At 31.8% G+C, this 18663-nt stretch overlaps 1 protein-coding gene and 1 long non-coding RNA gene across 3 annotated transcripts; one reads left to right on the plus strand and one right to left on the minus strand.

Annotated features, from left to right (window-relative positions):
* Positions 1–1847: 1847 nt before the first annotated feature.
* LOC148628350 (microtubule-associated protein RP/EB family member 3-like) lies at positions 1848–14268 on the plus strand. Its single transcript, XM_088586082.1, has 7 exons — positions 1848–1974; positions 2309–2347; positions 2960–3066; positions 3610–3760; positions 5295–5401; positions 5811–5963; positions 13307–14268. The coding sequence occupies exons 1-7, from the start codon at positions 1848–1850 to the stop codon at positions 13349–13351; spliced, it is 729 nt and encodes a 242-aa protein (XP_088442208.1). The 3' UTR covers positions 13352–14268.
* Positions 14269–15443: 1175 nt separating this feature from the next.
* LOC148628351 (uncharacterized) lies at positions 15444–17053 on the minus strand. 2 transcript variants are annotated; one of them, XR_015923124.1, is made up of 3 exons: positions 16954–17053; positions 16562–16595; positions 15444–15858 (listed from the first exon to the last, which is right to left on the minus strand). It is a non-coding gene; the product is annotated as an uncharacterized LOC148628351 (long non-coding RNA). The 2 variants fall into 2 exon arrangements; XR_015923125.1 differs by having other exon boundaries at positions 15444–15783; positions 16954–17049.
* Positions 17054–18663: the final 1610 nt, after the last annotated feature.

Consider the following 18663-nt stretch of genomic DNA (forward strand, 5'->3'; position numbering starts at 1 on the left):
GGATGAATCAATACCTGAACGCCTTGTGTTCAGTTTGGGTACATATGCTACATGTATAAACGTTGTATGGACGCAAAAGTAAATGATAATATACATTGTATGATTATACTTACTGTAATAAATTATCAATACATATTAATATCGATACGAACAAACAAGCTATGTTAACGTGAAAAACAGTAACACACAACATTTCACGTATTTCGTAAATGACTATTTCAGCTTATTACAACATTATACTAATTAAAAACATGAAACAATTTATAACATAACTTAATATCATAAACACGCGTTTTCTTCATCTTATGTAAAAAAATATATCAACAAGACCATTCTGTAATACATAAGGGCAAGTTGCGATTGAAATAAGAAAATCATTCAACTTACCAACAGATAACCTATAAACAGGTAAATAATTGATGTATACCTAATGTTACGTTACCCAGAAACAATTGCTTCAGTCAATAAATCACTGAAGCGAACTTATCAACATACTTACTAATTAATTATTAATAAATTACTGCTCTCTTTATTCTATACATTTAACATTTAGAGGTAGGTGATGCATTTTTTTTCTTTTGTTTGTTTTATTCTTTATTTTGTGAATGTGTTTATCATTGTAGATATTTGTCTATCAAGGAACAATAATATATTTTTAGACTCTAAAACAGTAAAAACATCTGGTAAAAACGAAATTAGGCCATATGTAACATATTTTAACTTCACGAGATATACAGATGAATAAAAACACCCAGTAAATAACAGATTGAAATATTCAATGTACAACATTTTCAACACTCAATATATTGACTAAAGTGATCAATCTGGTCCATGCTCCCAGTTTTAGTAGAGCCGAGTTGCTCAGTTACTTTTGTTACTTTGTATGTGATATTTTAGTTACTTTATTTTTTGTGTTGTGTTTGTCTGTTTTCCATGCCTGGTCTTTGTCCCTGGATTACATTCTTTTGATTTCCGCTAGAATATTGGTTCCCTTGATTACTCATCCACGTTATTGCTTGTTCAAGTGGCTTGAATTGTAGATAGTTTGATAGTTTTGTCTCAAAAAACCAAAAAAAAAAACGTACCGTGGTTCACATTGATTTAACCTTGGTTATGTTTTTTGTTTTATCTTTTGGTTTGTTTGTCTTAAGTTTTGTTCGTTTTTTGTTTGTTTGTTTTTGTATACTGCGTTGTTAACAGTTGCTACGTATAATTTATTGTTAATATATTTTTGTCTGTTACTGGTTTTATTTGCAGCAGTATTCAAATCAAATCTATTTGCTTCATAGAAATATGCAATGTATATCATACATTTTGTTAATTTGCTTCAACTTAAAGTATAAAGTACATCGATAGTAGTAATCAGGTGTTTATTTATTTTTTTTATCGTTTTCCGACTTTGTTTCCGAGTTAAAACCCAAAGGAACTTCATTGTAAGTGGGAATAACTGAAATGCACTTAAGATCTAAGACTTAATATATACACCGACTTCTGCCATTTAGTGACTTTTAAAAGTTGTCTTTTAAGTACGACTGCGCTGAAAAAATACGTAGGTTCCGAACAATAAAAACTGTAAAAATATACAGCTGTTTACCGGAAAACTCAAGACGTTTACTTATTAATATATAAATTAGAGGGCCAATTTCTTCTGCTATATCCATCTTTATTTTTCGATTTTTTCCGTGCGGCTGAATTATATTTTTTTATTTAGTTCATCCTTGATAAAAAAGTTGCAATCTCACATACGTCCAGCAGAGATATTAAAGACTTGATTAAGTGGTACATCTCGAATCATAGAACTTTTAAAGATAATATAAAAAAGCTTCTTAATATTATTTTTGCAGAACATGACAGCTGTAAACGTAAAGTTAACTAACAACCACACATCAAAGAATTGGAGCAGAAACGACATTCTGTTCTGGATCAATAGCACTCTTAATTCAAACTATCATAAGATTGAGGAATTGTGTAGCGGTAGGTTGCCATAGAACAAGGAAAGGAATAGGTTAAAGAATTATGAAGGTTGAATTTATTAGCATAGCGCATGCTGTATAATGAACATGTTTGTTAGCACAGTTTTTGTCTCAGTTAATATTAGAATCAGTGTGAATTATAGTTTAATGCGGATTTTGCTCTTACTAACTTTTAAAAATTTTGGAAGATATTTCTGACATTGGTATGGTAATTCAATATGCAGAACAAGCAACTTGAAAACCGTCATGAAATGATTAAGTTTACATTGTTAAATACATTTTTTCAGCCGTTTGTTGACACTTTTAATCATATTTGTATCATTGCATTTCTATAGGTGCTGCTTACTGTCAAGCAACGGACCTTCTTTTTCCTGGTAAGACGGTTTTTAGTTAAACCTCGCCTTAAAAATAAGTGTATCGGGTTCCGTCTAGTAGCAGCTGGCTCTAAATATAAGAGGTTATTGTTTCTAGTCAAGTCATATGTAAATACTTTAGATTAAGTAGTTGTCATATGTGATATAGCATAAGATTGGATTGTTCAAAGTAGTATATGTAAAATTAGTCTAAGTGAAGTCGAACATAGCCATACGGCCTCATATTTCTAAAATCAATTTATCAAAAATCCGACTCGACCTGTTGATCTACTACAAAGCACGCCTGTTTTATTTATCAAATATTCTCAGAAATGCAATCATTAAAAAAACAAAACCAAAACAAAAACCAAGATAAATCAAAACGAACGGAAAATAAACAATAAGCCTGCATTATACAAACACAGAAATCAGGTTAATTTAAAAATCTCTGTCGTCATCTTTTTCATCAATCTTTTCATTTAAATCATTTACTCTCTCGTTGAAGGTATAAACGGTGTATGAAATTAAAGAACCTCTAGATGAGGGGTCTGATATTCTTCACATTTAATTTACTACATACTGTTTTGAGTGAATTTTCCATATAAATTTGAATCGTAGAATTGTATATTACAGGAGCAATTCCATTACACAGAGTTAAATTCCAAACCAAGCTTGAACACGAATACATTGACAACTTTAAGATACTGCAAAATGCATTCAAGAAGACAGGAACGGATAAGGTTTGAAATGTTTAACACAACTAGTTTAAAACTCACTGTGATACAAGTATAGCTCATTTTTATGTACCATATTGTAGATATTTTTGTACTGGAAATCTGAATGTAGTTTTGAACATTTTTAAAATATTGCCTTACTTTACGCAGTATCATTACTTTGCTTTACGCCGTTTCGTTTCCGCCTGTATCACATTTCAGTTACAGGACATATAACAAATCGTAGTATTCGGTGTTAACACTTTTGAGATACAGAAACATAATTGTATAGGCTGTACATGGCATAAGTATTTTGCAAGAGTTATCTTTCTTGATTTTATTGATATAAGTTGGAGATGAATACATGGTATACTCAAAAATACAAATATGTATACAGAAAGAATTATTAGTTACATTATAATATTTTGGGTTGATTTTTTACGTAATGAATCACCTGTACCACTGACAGTGCTTGAATTTTATGTGGATTAGTAATAATTGTTGCAATTTTCATGAATTGTTTTGTAAATTTTGACATACATGTACTTCTTTAACGTCATATTATTGTAGATAATACCAGTTGAGAGACTCGTAAAGGGGAAATTTCAAGACAATTTTGAGTTTGTTCAATGGTTCAAATTGTACTTTGACGCAAATTCTGGGGGATCAAAAGCTCGACAGAGACCTCAATCCGTCATTGGGAAACGAACTAGACGGCCACGTAAGCCTTTTACAGTCTTTATCAACATTCCATGGACACTTATTGTGCCTTTCTCCTCTCTAATCTGTTTCTTTACTTACATGAATCGAAGTATTCTCAAAATCGTTTGTAAGCGTAATTAAGGGAACCAAGATTAAAAAAAATGTAATCCAGGGAAAACACCAGACATGAAAACACACACAGACACACACAACAAATAACATAAAATAACCAAAATAATACGTAGATAGCAACAAAAATAAAATAATTAACTCTATAAACTGGGAGCATGGACCTGGTGAAACGATAGGGTAATCGTCCCTTGCTTTTCTACAAACATCGCCGAGCTGCTCATAAAAAAGTCAAGTCCGGGGTAGACGACAAGAGGAAAGGAAAACTATGACACGTTGATCAAATCGGTTCTCATGGTGCAGAAGGATACACTGTAACGATCCACGATTTCATGATGACGACCATAAAACTTTTGAAGTGATGACCACTCTTGTTGCAACATAACCTTGTTCCAGAAGCCTAATTGTAAGAACTTTAAGGCAGAACAAACGTCTGCGTGCGTAGTTACGGCAAGTTCTGGCATAACGTATGAGTTATGCAATGAAAAACTCCATACGCAGGTACTGAATGGATGTTGCCACAGATGAAAGGAAAGTTGACAATAAGGAATGAAAAGTCACCGCGTTTGTCGCAGAGTTTGGTCAAAGGTTTCCTTTACCTTCGATCTCTAAGTGTAGGTCAAGATATGAGGTTGCTTCACAGCGTCTGTAGTATCCTTTATCTTAAGTTCTTTGGGGTAGATTCAATGAATAAACTCCCCAAAAGTAGAACTGTTTAACGGTAATACGTCATCTGTATAGCGGAAACTATGTTCCTTTATTTGGATTAGATCAGCTATAAAGTCAGCCTCATAAGAGTGAAGGAATAGGTCAGCGAGTAGAGAAGCATCGTTTGTTCCTATCGGAATGTCGACCGTTGTTAAAACGCGTCCACCACACTGGACACATATGTTCTCGATCGAAAATTCTAGCATTTTAAAAATATCATCTTTGGTATATGTGGGAGATGATTTGGAATCCTTTTTTTCCACAAAGTATGAAGAATCTCTTCCAAGCACAATAGCTCTGTATCTAAGTGTACTTCCTTTATTTTAGTAACAACGATGTATAATGTTTTTGAGTCGGGATTTTAACTGAGTATAGGGAAAAGAGGAATATAGAATAGAAAATTAATGGTTAGACAAAAAGTTAATTTTAAAAAGAAGATAGATTCATTATTCGACATATAGATATATTTACGATGTTTTTTTTAATTACCAATCTTATTATATGATTATTATACATTATACATCATTATATTATATTAAATTTTATTTTTCCTAGAACTGAAAATTAAAGGGACTATCGACACAATTAGTTCTATGTCACTGAGAGCGATTTGTGTTCTAATCGCCCAATACGAAAATATTCATTTGTGCCGAAATCGATGTTAGATACTTCACTTATAAAGCATCTAAAGCAAAATTAACCATTTGTCTTTACAGTCAAAAACTCATTAAAAAGCACTAAGTCTTCCAAAACATATCGAGTTGATTCTGCAATAAACGATATGACACATTTGAAAGAAGAAATCGAGGATTTACGACAGCAAGTAAGATTTGTCACGTTTTAATAATGAAGATGTCATGAGTTATATTTTAAGAATACTTGAAGTAACCATTAAAGAAATATTAATTATAACCTGTATAGTTTGACAAAAATCCTTAACTTAATGTAGAAAGAAGCAAAGTCCATTACTAAAATGATCAATTCATTAATCGTCTTTCTCTTTCTTTCTATGAAGTTTTTTTTACATCATTCACATGCAATACATAACTACATATTAACTGAAACTCGCATATATATCAAAAAACAGAAAGCAATAATGACTGAAGTAGTATCATCATGTACATGGTAAATATGTCTATGGTGCTATTACACCTGTGTGCCATAATGCAGTAATGCGTGTATTTAATGGAAAGAGTACTCAATAGTCACATTTAGTAATTATCTGTTTATAGATCATGGACGTTAAAATGGATAAAGAATCTCTTGAAAAGGAACGCGATTTTTACTTTGGGAAATTGAGGCAGATAGAAGTATTGTGCCAAACAGAAGAATATGAACAAGAACCAATGTCACAACACATAATGGATGTACTTTGTGCGCTTGAGGTATTAATGATAATATTTTCCTTTTTTATTTGAATGTTTGAACCCCGTTTAACCATTTTTTGTATATATATTATAACACGCACGTAGCTGTCCATCAAATAATCATGTAAAACTGAATTAAATTGAATCATTTAGTCCATGGGCTGGGAGGGTCTACCGTGCACTCCCCACTCATCAACTTTATGGTGATTTTTAGGTACCATTATACCTCCCATTACCGAATTAATTTGTCGCCAAAGAATATTCTCGGATTCTTTCTCAGTATAAGCCTATATTTGTACCCCACTGGATAAAAATGTCAAGATTTTTGTGACTCAATTGTGTGAACGTCTAAGCTTTCCTGGGATAGCAAGTGTGAACAAACTAAACAAATTTAGGTACCATTGTGTAGCCCAATGTATCAACTTTACAATGGTACTAAGCTTCAGTTTATTTTATTTTTTTTTTTTGGCGTACCAGAAAATAATATTTTGGTTGATGAGTTTGGGGATGCACCGGGTTATCTCAGCCCAGGTACTAATTTGAAAAAGGTCCAAAATTCTAACTTTTGGTAAAAAGTAGGTTCAGGCATATTATGTATCTATGGACAATTATTTGTCAAAAGAAGTAGTGAAACATTGAAACAATGATATAACTTATCTCCATTCAATTTTTCCTGCTAAAAATGATTAGAAGTGACTTTTGGAGAATTTAAACATTTATTTTTGTAACAAAATAATAGAATTACAAGGAGGTGATATCTTGTCCCATACCACCATTTTTCATGATTATTAAAAAGCAGACCACCTAAGAATCCTGTAGTTGGTGATTTATCGATGTCAGACATTTGAACCAAATTGACCTGCAATATGTAGGATTTAATGGAAAAACTAGAATTCATATAAAAAATGAAACATATTTTCACCGTAACCATAGCAACGACCAATGTTGGGCCTAAAAATACAAAACATCACAATTTGAATGTATTTTTTTTAATATCTAATGGTGGAAATTTATCAAAGAGTAATCAAGGGAACCAAGGTTATAGCGGTAATCAAAAGAATGTAATCAAGGGACAAAGACCAGACATGGAAAACAGACATACACAACAAAGAGCACAAAGTAACTAAAATCATACATCCAAAGTAACAAAAGCAAATGAGCAACTCGGACTCCACTAAAACTGGGAGCACGGACTAGGTGCACCAGTAGGATAAACGTCCTCTGCTGTTCTAGAAACACCCGCCGAGTTGGTCATAAAAAGTCAAATCCGGGGTAGACCAACGAGGAAAGGAAAACTATGACACGTTGAATAAATCAGTTTTCATGGTGCAGATGGATACACCATAACGATCCACGAGTTCATGATGACGACAATAAAACTTCTGTAGTGATTACTTCAATCTTGTAGCAACATAACCCTGTTCCAGAAACCTATTTGTTAAAGTTCTAGCGCGATACAAAAAGTGTGCGTAGTTTTGGCAAGCTTTGGCATAACGTATGAGTTGTGAAATGAACACTCCATACGCAGGTGCCGAAGGGATGTTGCCACAGATGAAAGGATGAAAGGAAAGTTGACAATTCTAAATGAAAATTCATCACGTTTGTCGTAAAGTTTGGTCAATAGTTTTCCCATACCATCGATTTCTAAATGTAGGTCAAGATATGGGACTGACTTCACAGTGTCTGTAGTATCCTTTATCTCAAGTTCGTTTGCTCAAGTTCATTTCAAACTACATAATTATATCAATGAAGTATGTCTTAGGAAAAACAATTCACAATAAAGTACAAAGCAATCTGATTGGTTTAGATCTGGTTACCATAGCAACCAAAATTCTTAATTTTTGACAATTTGAAATGTACGAAAATAGGCCATGTTCAGACCCGTTTTGCTAACAAGAGCAAGAAGATATTAATTAAATATATGCATGGATATGTAGTAGGTGCTCTCCAATGAAAAATAGCAAAAATAAAAATATGTAGCATATCTTTCTTTTTTGCTCATCTGGACCCAAAATCATCCCCTGAAAGGACTTTTCTTCTTCTTAACATTTTTCATACAAACTTTGTCCAGACCATAACTTTTTTGTTTTTAGACCTAGACTTCTAATATTTAGTATGTTGGTATATCCTCTCAGGGTAGAATGTTGCATATCAGAGTGGGAGACTTTTGACCTTTAGCTTTAACCTCAAGGTCAAATAACATACAAAATTTGGCAAAATACGATACATAATTTTGTCTGTGCCATTATGTTTTGGTCTTTTTACTTAGATATATGATCGTTGGGATTTAAGTATATCACACCAAGGCAGGGAGTAATGTTTAGATAGGTGGCCTTTGACCTTGACCTTTGGCCCCGGGGACGAATAACATAAAAGTTATGGCAAAATACCATAAAAAAACTTTGTCTTCGCCATATTGTTTTTTTGTCTTTACCAAGATATCTGATTTTTGGTATGTAAGTAAATCACATTAAGGTAGAGTGTAATGTTCAAGATAAGATACCTTTTGACCTTGACCTTTGACCTTTGACTCCAAGGTCAAATGACATACACAATTTTGGCCAAATACCATACAAAATTTTGTCTGGGCTAAAACTTTCAACTTAGACGTCTGATATTTGGTATTGGATTATAAAACCTGAAGGCCAGGCATCACATACTAGGGTGGTTGACATTTGAAGTTGACTTTAGACCTCATGATCAAATAACATACCAAAGTTTGACGCCATTCATACAAAATTTATCCATACCATAATGCTTTTTGTCTTTTAACCTAGACTTCTAATATTTAGTATGTTGGTATATCCGCTCAAGGTGGAGTGTTGTGTACCAGAATAGATGAAATTTTACCTGAATTTAACCTGTCATCCTCATGGTCAAATCAGATACACATTTTGGCAAAATACCACCCAAAGTTTTGTCTGTGCCATAACTTTTTCGCCTTTTTACTAAGATATCTGACATTTGGTATGTGGGTATATCACGCCAAGGTTGAGTGTCATGTACCAAGGTGTGTGACTTTTGAACATGACCTTTGATCTAATGGTCAAATGACATACACAATTTTGGCTTAAGTTGATAACTGATTTCATGCAATATTTCACCTCACAGTATGTCGTAAATGTAAAGAATCACTTGCCCTTTATCACCTAATTGTGTGTAACTCCAGTAGCAGTACTCATCTTTAACATCTGTTATGGAATATGCGTTCTCTTAATTTCAAAGGAGAAGAACTCTGAACTTAAATAATTATACCCCACGCAATACAGTTGCGCAGGGTATAATGTGTTTGACCCGTTCGTCTTACCGTTAGTCCATCAAGTTTTCCGGATTTTTTTTAAACACTTGCCGGTATTGAAATATTTTTTTGGTTAATAAGTTCACCATGATAAGTTAAAGGTCAAGTTTACTTTTCGACAATTTTTACCGAAATTACAGGCTTTACAATTATCAAAACTCACACTGAATATTTGCAGATATTGACATGATTTTATTATAAATTAACCGTGATAAGTTACAATACAAGTTTGTGTTTGGTTTCACTCCTATGATTTTACCGAAATTACGGGCCTTGAACTTTGCAACATTTACAGAAATAATCATTTTAAGGACTTTTTTTCTAAACGCTTGCAAATAATGACATGATAAGTTCACAATGATATGTTACAGGTCAAGTTTACATTTTGTTCCTATAGATGATATTTAATTTAAATTAATTAAAACTTTAATTACTCAAAGTCTGACTTTTAAACTAACATTCTGAGTAACAGAATTTAGTTAGAAGAGGTTGGTTTTCTCATCGTATATTCAAGCTCATCTGGGACGAAGGTCTGTGTGAGCTATTGCCATCACTTTGTGTTCGTTGTAGTTGTCTGTTGTCATAGTTGACTTTTTCAAAAATCTTTTTTTAAATTTTATTTTGTTTCAATTTTTTCTAATGCCTATAAAATCATTTTCAAAAATCTTTTTTTAAATTTCATTTTTGTTGCAATCTTTTCTATACCTGATTTAACAATCTAATTCCTTTTTTATCTAGGTCCTTCTAAATGTATTTCTCTTATAAATCTACCTACATGTTTATGTCTGTGTTCCAGCATAGTTGAATATAGGGAAAATATATAAAGGAATATGCCAAAGAAGACAAAAAAACTTTTTTTTTGTAAAAACATCATGATTTAGTACGTTTGGTATCATACCTCATTAAATATAAAAGGCAGGATTATATAACTGAAGTCATAAACGGATATATCCAAACGAATTACATTTCATTGACTGTATTAAAGTTTACTTCTGATCTCATGTATGGTCAATAATAAGTAGAAAGATCATGTAAACTTGTTGACTATAAATTAAAGTAGTTCGCATTTTACAATTATGCAATTTATTCTTAAATGCCACGACAAGATGAAATGTATAATTTTAGGTTACCCATGTTTGGTTCTCACATAGTTTCTAGACAGCTACAGGTAATAGATATAGAGTAACAGGCCAGTAAACAAACATTTGTTATTTTTAGCACTCCTTGCCAAAGGCCAAGTAAGCTTATGCTATCACTTGGCGTCCCTCCTAATCGACACATTTTCGAAATTCTCCTCCTCTAGATAATTTTGCTCAAAATGAATGTTGGTATTTAGGATCCGTGAAAAAAACATAGCTTCCGTTACTAGAAATAGAACATAGGTGTTTAAAGGCATTCATTTAAAACTAACTAAAAAAACGTTGCCTTTAACTAATTCTGGCAGGGGATAATATTGTCCTGGATAAAGAGAAGACCTATGCCGAAAATCTGCAGTTGATGTTTACAACTGATGTAAAAAGAAGTTAAGTTTTTTTTTTGGCATTCCTCGTATGTACTACTTTGAAAATATTCTCCTCAATAACAATTGTTCTGTATGGTATTCCACACAAAATAAATGTTGGGATTCTTCATCCATGACAAAATCATACCCCTGTTACTTAAAATAGAACATAGGGGTTAGAAGGCAATTTTTTTGCAAAAACCTCAAAGATTGTTGCCCTTTTATGGATGGTTATATAGTTCAGCATCGTAAGATTGACCAATACCGACATTTTCTACTACTAATATAGAAGTTATTGCTCCTGAAACAATTCTTAATTGTTCCACATGTACATTTGCAATTTTGAAAATCTTCTCTAAAACCATTTAAGATCAGTTAATGGTAATAAAGCATATTAATTTTTTAGTGTATTGTGCTCGAAATTACTTGTGATTTTTAATCCCTTAAAATGTACATGGTTGCCTATACTGAAAATGGAACATAGGGGTCAGAAGAGTTTTTTTTTTTTTTTTTTAATAATTCAAAAACTGTTGCCTTCATCAAAATTCTGGTTCAGGTCATAAAATGCTATTAAAAGCATTTCCAGCATTTGACTATTCAGTTAATTTTAACTTAGCCTGTCTCAATGCCATTTTTTCTAATAAGCAAATGGTCAACCAGGTGAACGATTCAGGCTCTCTTAAGACTCTAGTTATCCATTTATAATGTTTCTATAATATATTACAAAATGTAATGTTGATTTTCCAATTGTTCTTATCTAAATGTCTGGCAAAAAATTCCGTGTTTGAGTAAGTTACAGTATTGTGACATTATGTTAAAGCAACAAAATTATAAAACATTTTAAAATATTCTGTAAACAAGAACCTACATGTTCATGCTTACAACAATAATCATGGAAACCAGGATTCTAGCGGAAATCAAAAGAATGTAATCCTGAGACATTTTGATAAGGAGATGTGCATTTAAATAAAACAGGAGTTAAAATGGAAATGGGATATAATGTCAAGAGTTGATCAACAAAAACAAGAAATTTTATTCTTGGGTCTGAATGAATTCTCTCAAAATACAGAAATTAATAAAAACAATTTAGTATCAGTCATATGACATCTGTCCTCATTAACACTCATCAAGTCAAAAGTTGATATGTTATTTGACCATGAGGTCAAAGGTCAAGTTCAAATGTCAACCAATCTAGTACAAGACGTCTTGCTTTGAGAAAACATAACCCCATTCAAATATCAGATGTCTACGTAAAAAGACAAAAGAATATTATAGCCCGGAAAAAATGTTGACCTTGGAGTCAAAAGCCAAGGTCAGGAGTCCTCCAATATAGAACATTACACTCTAACTTGATGTGATTTAATTAAATGTCAAACAGGTCAGATATCTAAGTAAAAAAACCAAAAAGTAATGGCACAGACAAAATTATGTGTCATATTTTGCCAAAATTTTAAAGTTATTTGACCTTGAGGTTAAAGGCCAAGGTCAAAGGTCACCAACTCTGGTACGTGACACTCTGCCCCGAGAGGATATACCAACATACCAAATATTAGAAGTCTAGGTCAAAAGACAAAAAAAGTTATGGTCTGGACAAAGTTTGTATCAAAAGCGTTAAGAAAAGAAAAGTCTTTATTAGGGTGATTTAAGGTCCAAATGAGCAAAAAACAAAGATATGCTCATATTTTTATTTTTGATATGTTTCAGAGGAGAGCATCTACTACACATCCATGCATACATTTAATTAATATCTTCTTGCTCTTGTTAGCAAAACAAGTCTGAACATAGCCTATTTTTGTATATTTCAAATTGTCAAAAATTAAGAATTTTGGTTGCTATGGTAACCAGATCTAATCCAACCAGATTGCTTTGTACTGTAAATTGTTTTCTATAAGACACTTCATTAATATAATTATTTAGTTTGGTAAATTTCCACCATTAAATATAAAAAAAATACATTCAAATTGTGACGTTTTTGTGATTATTGGGCCCTAAGGTGGTTGCTAAGGAATGGTTGTTGCTATGGTAACGGTGGAAACATTTTTCATTTTTTCATTTTATTGATTGTTTTTCTTATATATTCAACTGATTTAAAGTCAATTGGGATAAAATATCTATAGATCACTTTCAGTGAAAATTGCATGATTCTTAGGCGGACTGCTATTTAAATGAATAGATACTTTATAACATATCGTAGTAAGGTATATATCCAAATGAGGTTGTGCATCAGTTAAAATTCAAAGAGAAAAAAGGAAAATGATCATAATTTTCCGATTTTTGAGACTTGAAAATGCACTTCATCTTCAATAATATTATGAGCAAAATGAACTTGTGTATTTTGTGTGTGCCTTTTGAATTCATGAATGGTTTATTGATCATCATGTCTCTCCTTTGGCTGTATTATTTATGCAAAAAGCAAAATTACGGAATATTAATCCATCTTTACTTTTTATGATATGAAATTGCCTACTTTCGCAACACTCGAAACATTTTGTTTGCGAAAAAGAAAGCGTATCAAGATAAGTGGCTTTAAATTAGTGACATCGTATTAACCTTCTTTTTAAGGATGGGTTCGAACCACCAGAAGAGGACACTTTTGAAGAATATTGACAAAATATCTATTGTAAATATTTCAACTAGTGTATTCAACAGTACACACGAAATGATTCATATAAATTTGGGTTTTCACGTAACACAACCTAACAATGTTTAAGGTGGATTATATCTTATAATTCTAGTAGATAATTTTCCTAGTTTTTTTTCGCAAAAAATGTCCCTGACATACTTTAGGATTTCAATGTAAAAAAACATAGGTTACTGTCGCCGAACTTGATTTTGCGATAATTGAACCTTCTTAAAGCCAATATTTTACTACATTTTATATGGATTTTGTAGGGAATTTACAATATTTCGCAACAACTGGTAAATAAATGGCTTTTAACTTTATACAAATAACACTTAACTGACCATCTTCCATATTTCAAATCGAGAAATAGGGGTCATCGAACTTTTCCTTGCAATATTAAAAAAATACCCTATACATTTCAATAGAACATTTTCTTGTAATTACCTCCCCTTAGAAAGAATTTTCCATCCTATTATTTCGGCTTGAACGATGCTTTTTTATTTTACCACTCCTATTCTTATGTAAAAAATCATTTGAAATAATTTCAATATATTACTTTCATATCACTTCAAACACTATTATTTAATAGAAAATATATGTTTGAATGCTTTTACAAGATTACAGAAAAGTATGCTCCTTGTAATAGGTATGATCAACCTTAACATTAAAAGCTAGTAATCTCGTTAGAATTGTCTTTCAATTTTTACTTGTTGTATATCTATATCTTGTACTGAAAAAGTTCTAACATATGCGTTACACTTTCCTAATTCCCTACTGTGCATATCTTGTTTTACTTTCAAAGTGTTGTATCCAATGACTATAGACTCCATACAACGCTCGTATCTGCATGTTACTCCGATATACTTTTGTTCAATAAAGTTCATTGACTGGTGCTACACCCTAATACAGTTCTTAAGAGCTTTCATTCTTACCCTTAATTTGACATTGATGTGGTACTCGTTTAAATATCAGAATCAATAATTTTGTTTAAGAGGATTTTTCCTGTTCATCAGGCCTGCACGGGTAATCCAAACATTTTTTACATCATAAAACTCTTTTGAAGGACCATTCGTCGCTGTTTTATCAATAATATTAAACAAGAAGACGACGCAAATACTTGTCGTAAAATAAAGTAAAGTGAGGTATTGAAAAAAACAAAAGAAATGCCTTACTGTAAGTTCGAAAATTGATAAACACATTACTCATAACGAGTTTTGGCTTTAAGCTAGAAATCGAGAGCGATTTTTAATTGTAACAGTCAGGAGAAAAGAAGTCTTACATCAATAATGTTAAAACTTCTATCACTTACAGTATTTTTAACCTTATGCGTAATGCTCAATTATAACAAAATCAAAAAACAAATACAAAAAACAAACAAATAAAAAAAAACAAAAACAAAAACGGAACGATCTAAGCTTTCACTTCTGTTCCCAAGTATTTCTTCAAAATCATAAACCTAGAGGCGTTTGGAAAAGTGACAAATCACATCCTCGGAGAAACATCACAACAATAATAAAATAACAATCCAAAACACAAAACTATTATAATGTGGCATTTCAGAATCGATCTATTAACATAAAGAACATGTAGGACATATAACCTAAACAAATGTTCTTAATAACTAAGTACATGTATACACCTAACTTACAAGTTTGTTTTTTAGTGTTTCAAATACATTTGAGGTTGTTTAATTATATGAAAAAAGCAATCACATAATAAAATATCAAATTGTTATTTTGTTGTTTATTTTCATAATTCTATTGTAAACTCTCTTGTTTATTAATATTTAAATATTTTCAAGTTGCAAAGAAAAGCTAATGTATAAACACTGTTAAATCCAGTCAGGGAATAAGTAATTGGTGTATAGTGTTTTTAAACATATAAACAATAAATATTAGGTTATCATACACTGTAGTATACAATATACAAAAATATCGCAATCAACCTTTTTTCGAAAACCAGTATATTTAGCCGAGCCGCGTATTCGACAACTAAAATACGGGATTCTAGTACAATATGGACGAGATCAATATGTGTTGTCTACACTACATTTGATAGACAAAAAAAGTTCCTACGCCTATTTGTGACTATTTATTGACAATGGTAAGCAGTATTTTTCATTTGACTTATTTTTGGAGCATCCAATAAGAAAACATGCATGTCAGCTAGTAACTAACAAAATGTCCATTATGAAACTTCCTGCTAAACGCTATCCTTATATAATTTACAAAAATATCGAATATGACGAAAATAATGCAGTCCGATTGTCTAGATCACAAACTAAGGATAGTACAATTATACAAGCATACAGTACTTTATTTAAGACTGTGATGGTACCGTGTAAACAGATGGTGCTCGTCGAGTACACACTGGGCGCGATGTCTGTTGTCGTCTCCGTTGTGATGTACACCAATATCTACAGAAGCAACCGCATATTGACACTACTAAGCAAACTACAGCCGCTATGGCAGCTACCTCCTCTGTTGAACCCCTTTAAGTTGATTGCAAAAACTAATTAATCGATTAATTATACAAAAACTGTATGATGACAGCTCAGTCGTCTATAATCTATAAGAGTTGTTATTTATTAAAGCAGGTATTTTATTTTGAACAAAAAAATAATAAAAGGCGTTTGTTGCTATACAATGCACGACATTATACAAGGTGGTAAACCGCGGCAATTTCTTATAAGAATAATCTTAGATAACCATGTAAACGGGAGATAAACGAAAAAAATAGTCTGTACTTGATGTTTTTCCTTTGTATATCTGACTACAAAATTGATTTTTTTATATATAATCAGCATAATAAAGTTAAAACTCAATTGTGAGAATTTAAAGACGAAGCATAAAAACTTAGCAGAGAAACAACGAAGATCAATTTACAAAAAACATAACCTGAACCCCGAGCCACACATTTGAATGTGTTAATAATAACAATCACTAATAGAATAGTTATTCAAGGTTAAAATCAGTTAAAAGTTTGATCGTTACCTTTACAGCTTCGATAATTGTCGAAAGATAAGATTATATTAATCATTTTTTGACAAATCTTGAGTTGAATAAAAAAAAAAACATATAATGACTGCAGACATAACAATGCAATATTTTCATAAAACTGTTTTGCAGTGAGTAGAGAACATTTTTTTTTGTAACATCTTACCCTAATCAATAGTTATATAATAAAGTTCTTACCGTATATGAATAAATCTAGCTTCTGTTAAAATACCTATAAAGAAAGTAAGACCTATATGTAAAGCTGAAAACCTTTCAAATATCACAATTTTAGTTTTAAATGGATACAGTTGTTATACATTGTTAATCTGTGTTTGAAATATATATTATCATATCTAAATGATGATGAAGAAGATGGTGATGGCGATTATTAAAAAATGTTTAAAAAAAATACATGTTTAATGTTTATTCACTTACAGAGACACGGTTTTTTTTCTATATCCGTGAGATTTAAAAAAAAACCACAACTACTGTATCATATTTCACATAAATGCAAAAAAATATCAATTTAGTTTCTTGCAAAAATAATTTCTATGATAAATACTCTTATAAATGAAAATAAAACTACTTGCACTGCTCAATGAAAATCAATAATATTAGATATCCACGAGATACCATCTTTCTATGTTAAATACAGATTTCTCTTTTGTTTTAAGTTTTGCCACTTCTGGAGGAAATTTATATTTATTGACTTTTGATGACCTTTTTTTAAAAAGAGGAATTTCCAGAAGATTTTCCCCTATTTCTAACTGAACGTTTTACCGCCGTGTTTGTTTGCTTGTTAAAAGCAATAAAGTTTAAAATACTATGTCACGTAAAGATAGGGTTAAACATATACGTATTAACGTTAGTCCGAATGGTTGTTAATGGTTTTTATTTCCTATAAAAGAAAAATAAGCGATCCTTATTGCTAAAAGAGGTAGACCTAGAGTAAGGGATACAACTCATCAACAAATCATTGGAACGTTTGTACTCACCATTTCAACTGATTTCATTCTGTTTCAAATGGAAGCTTGATAGGCTTTGAATATGAAACAAACATATCACTGATTTCAAGAGTTATTTCCATTCCATTACCTTAGGTCTACCTCCTTAAGACGTGACCATGTCGTATTCAATAAGGTGAGTAAAAGGTCAAGAGGCCTAACAGTATCGCATGGTAATGTCCACTTGCTTATGTTGAAGACATAATCGATAAATTGACTGGGCTTTAAATGTGATATGCATTCAACGTTGATAATGCTCCTGCCTGTGGCATGGTGGTATTTTAGAATCAACCCATGAAGAAGAACATATTGTACTAACAATAAATATGGATAACATTTTACTGAGTTGAAGGACTATTATTTGGCAATAACCATTAAAAGAATACATTATATATATTGACGGCTGTGTTATTCTAATTAACAAGTGTTCCCACTGTTCATCACTGTTCTAATCAAACCCAAACAAATTGAGATGAAGGATACTATAGACACTGTGAATTCAGCCTCATATGTTGATCTACACTTAGAGATCGATGATAGAGGAAAACTATTCATCAAACTATATGACAAACGCGATGACTTTTCATTCCTTTCAGCTGTAGCAACATCCCTTCAGCACCTGCACATGGAGTTTTCATATCAAAACTCATACGCAATGCCAGAACTTGCCTTAACTACGCAGACGTTTTGTATCGCACTAGACTTTTTACAATTAGGCTTCTGGAACACGATTATATTGTTCCAAGATTAAAGTCATCACTACAGAAGTTTAATGCTCGTCGTCATGAACTCGTGGATCGTTACGGTGTATCCATCATGATAACCGATTTGTTCAACGTGTCGTGTTTGTTTTCCTATTTCGTCTACACCGGACTTGCTTTTTTATGAGCAACTCGGTGGATGTTTCTAGAAAAGCAAAGGACGCTTTCCCTACTGCTGCACCTAGTCCATGCTCCCATTTTGAGTGAAGTCTGAGTGGCTCATTTACTCTTGTGACTTTGTATGTATTATTATGGTAATTGTATATTCTTTGTTGCAAAAATGGACATCAAATCTGCATTTAGGCTTTTACAATATATTCCGGGCGATTTCAGCCAACTAGATTTCACTCTCAGAAACCAAAACGCTATTTGAGTGGAAAATTAGCATGATTTAATTTATATCATGTTTTGTAGAGAGTTTGTTTAAAGAAATATATAATTCCAAACGTAATTACAACACTACATTTTGATGTATTACTGACCGCTTGAAATTTAACCACCTTTCAAAACTCAAGTACTCAAATCAACCACCTGA

This window comes from Perna viridis, chromosome 1, assembly GCF_037379345.1.
Source record: "Perna viridis isolate PV_CMFRI_1.1 ecotype Kerala chromosome 1, ASM3737934v1, whole genome shotgun sequence".
Classification (NCBI taxonomy): Eukaryota; Metazoa; Mollusca; class Bivalvia; order Mytilida; family Mytilidae; genus Perna; species Perna viridis.

What these genes read in the sequence shown, in the direction of transcription:
- LOC148628350 (XM_088586082.1), top strand. Translation starts at nt 1,848, where the DNA reads ATGACAGCTGTAAACGTAAAGTTAACTAACAACCACACATCAAAGAAT. An exon ending in GATTGAGGAATTGTGTAGCG is followed by an intron (nt 1,975 to 2,308) that starts GTAGGTTGCCAT and finishes GCATTTCTATAG; the next exon opens with GTGCTGCTTACTGTCAAGCA. An exon ending in TCGAGGATTTACGACAGCAA is followed by an intron (nt 5,402 to 5,810) that starts GTAAGATTTGTC and finishes ATCTGTTTATAG; the next exon opens with ATCATGGACGTTAAAATGGA.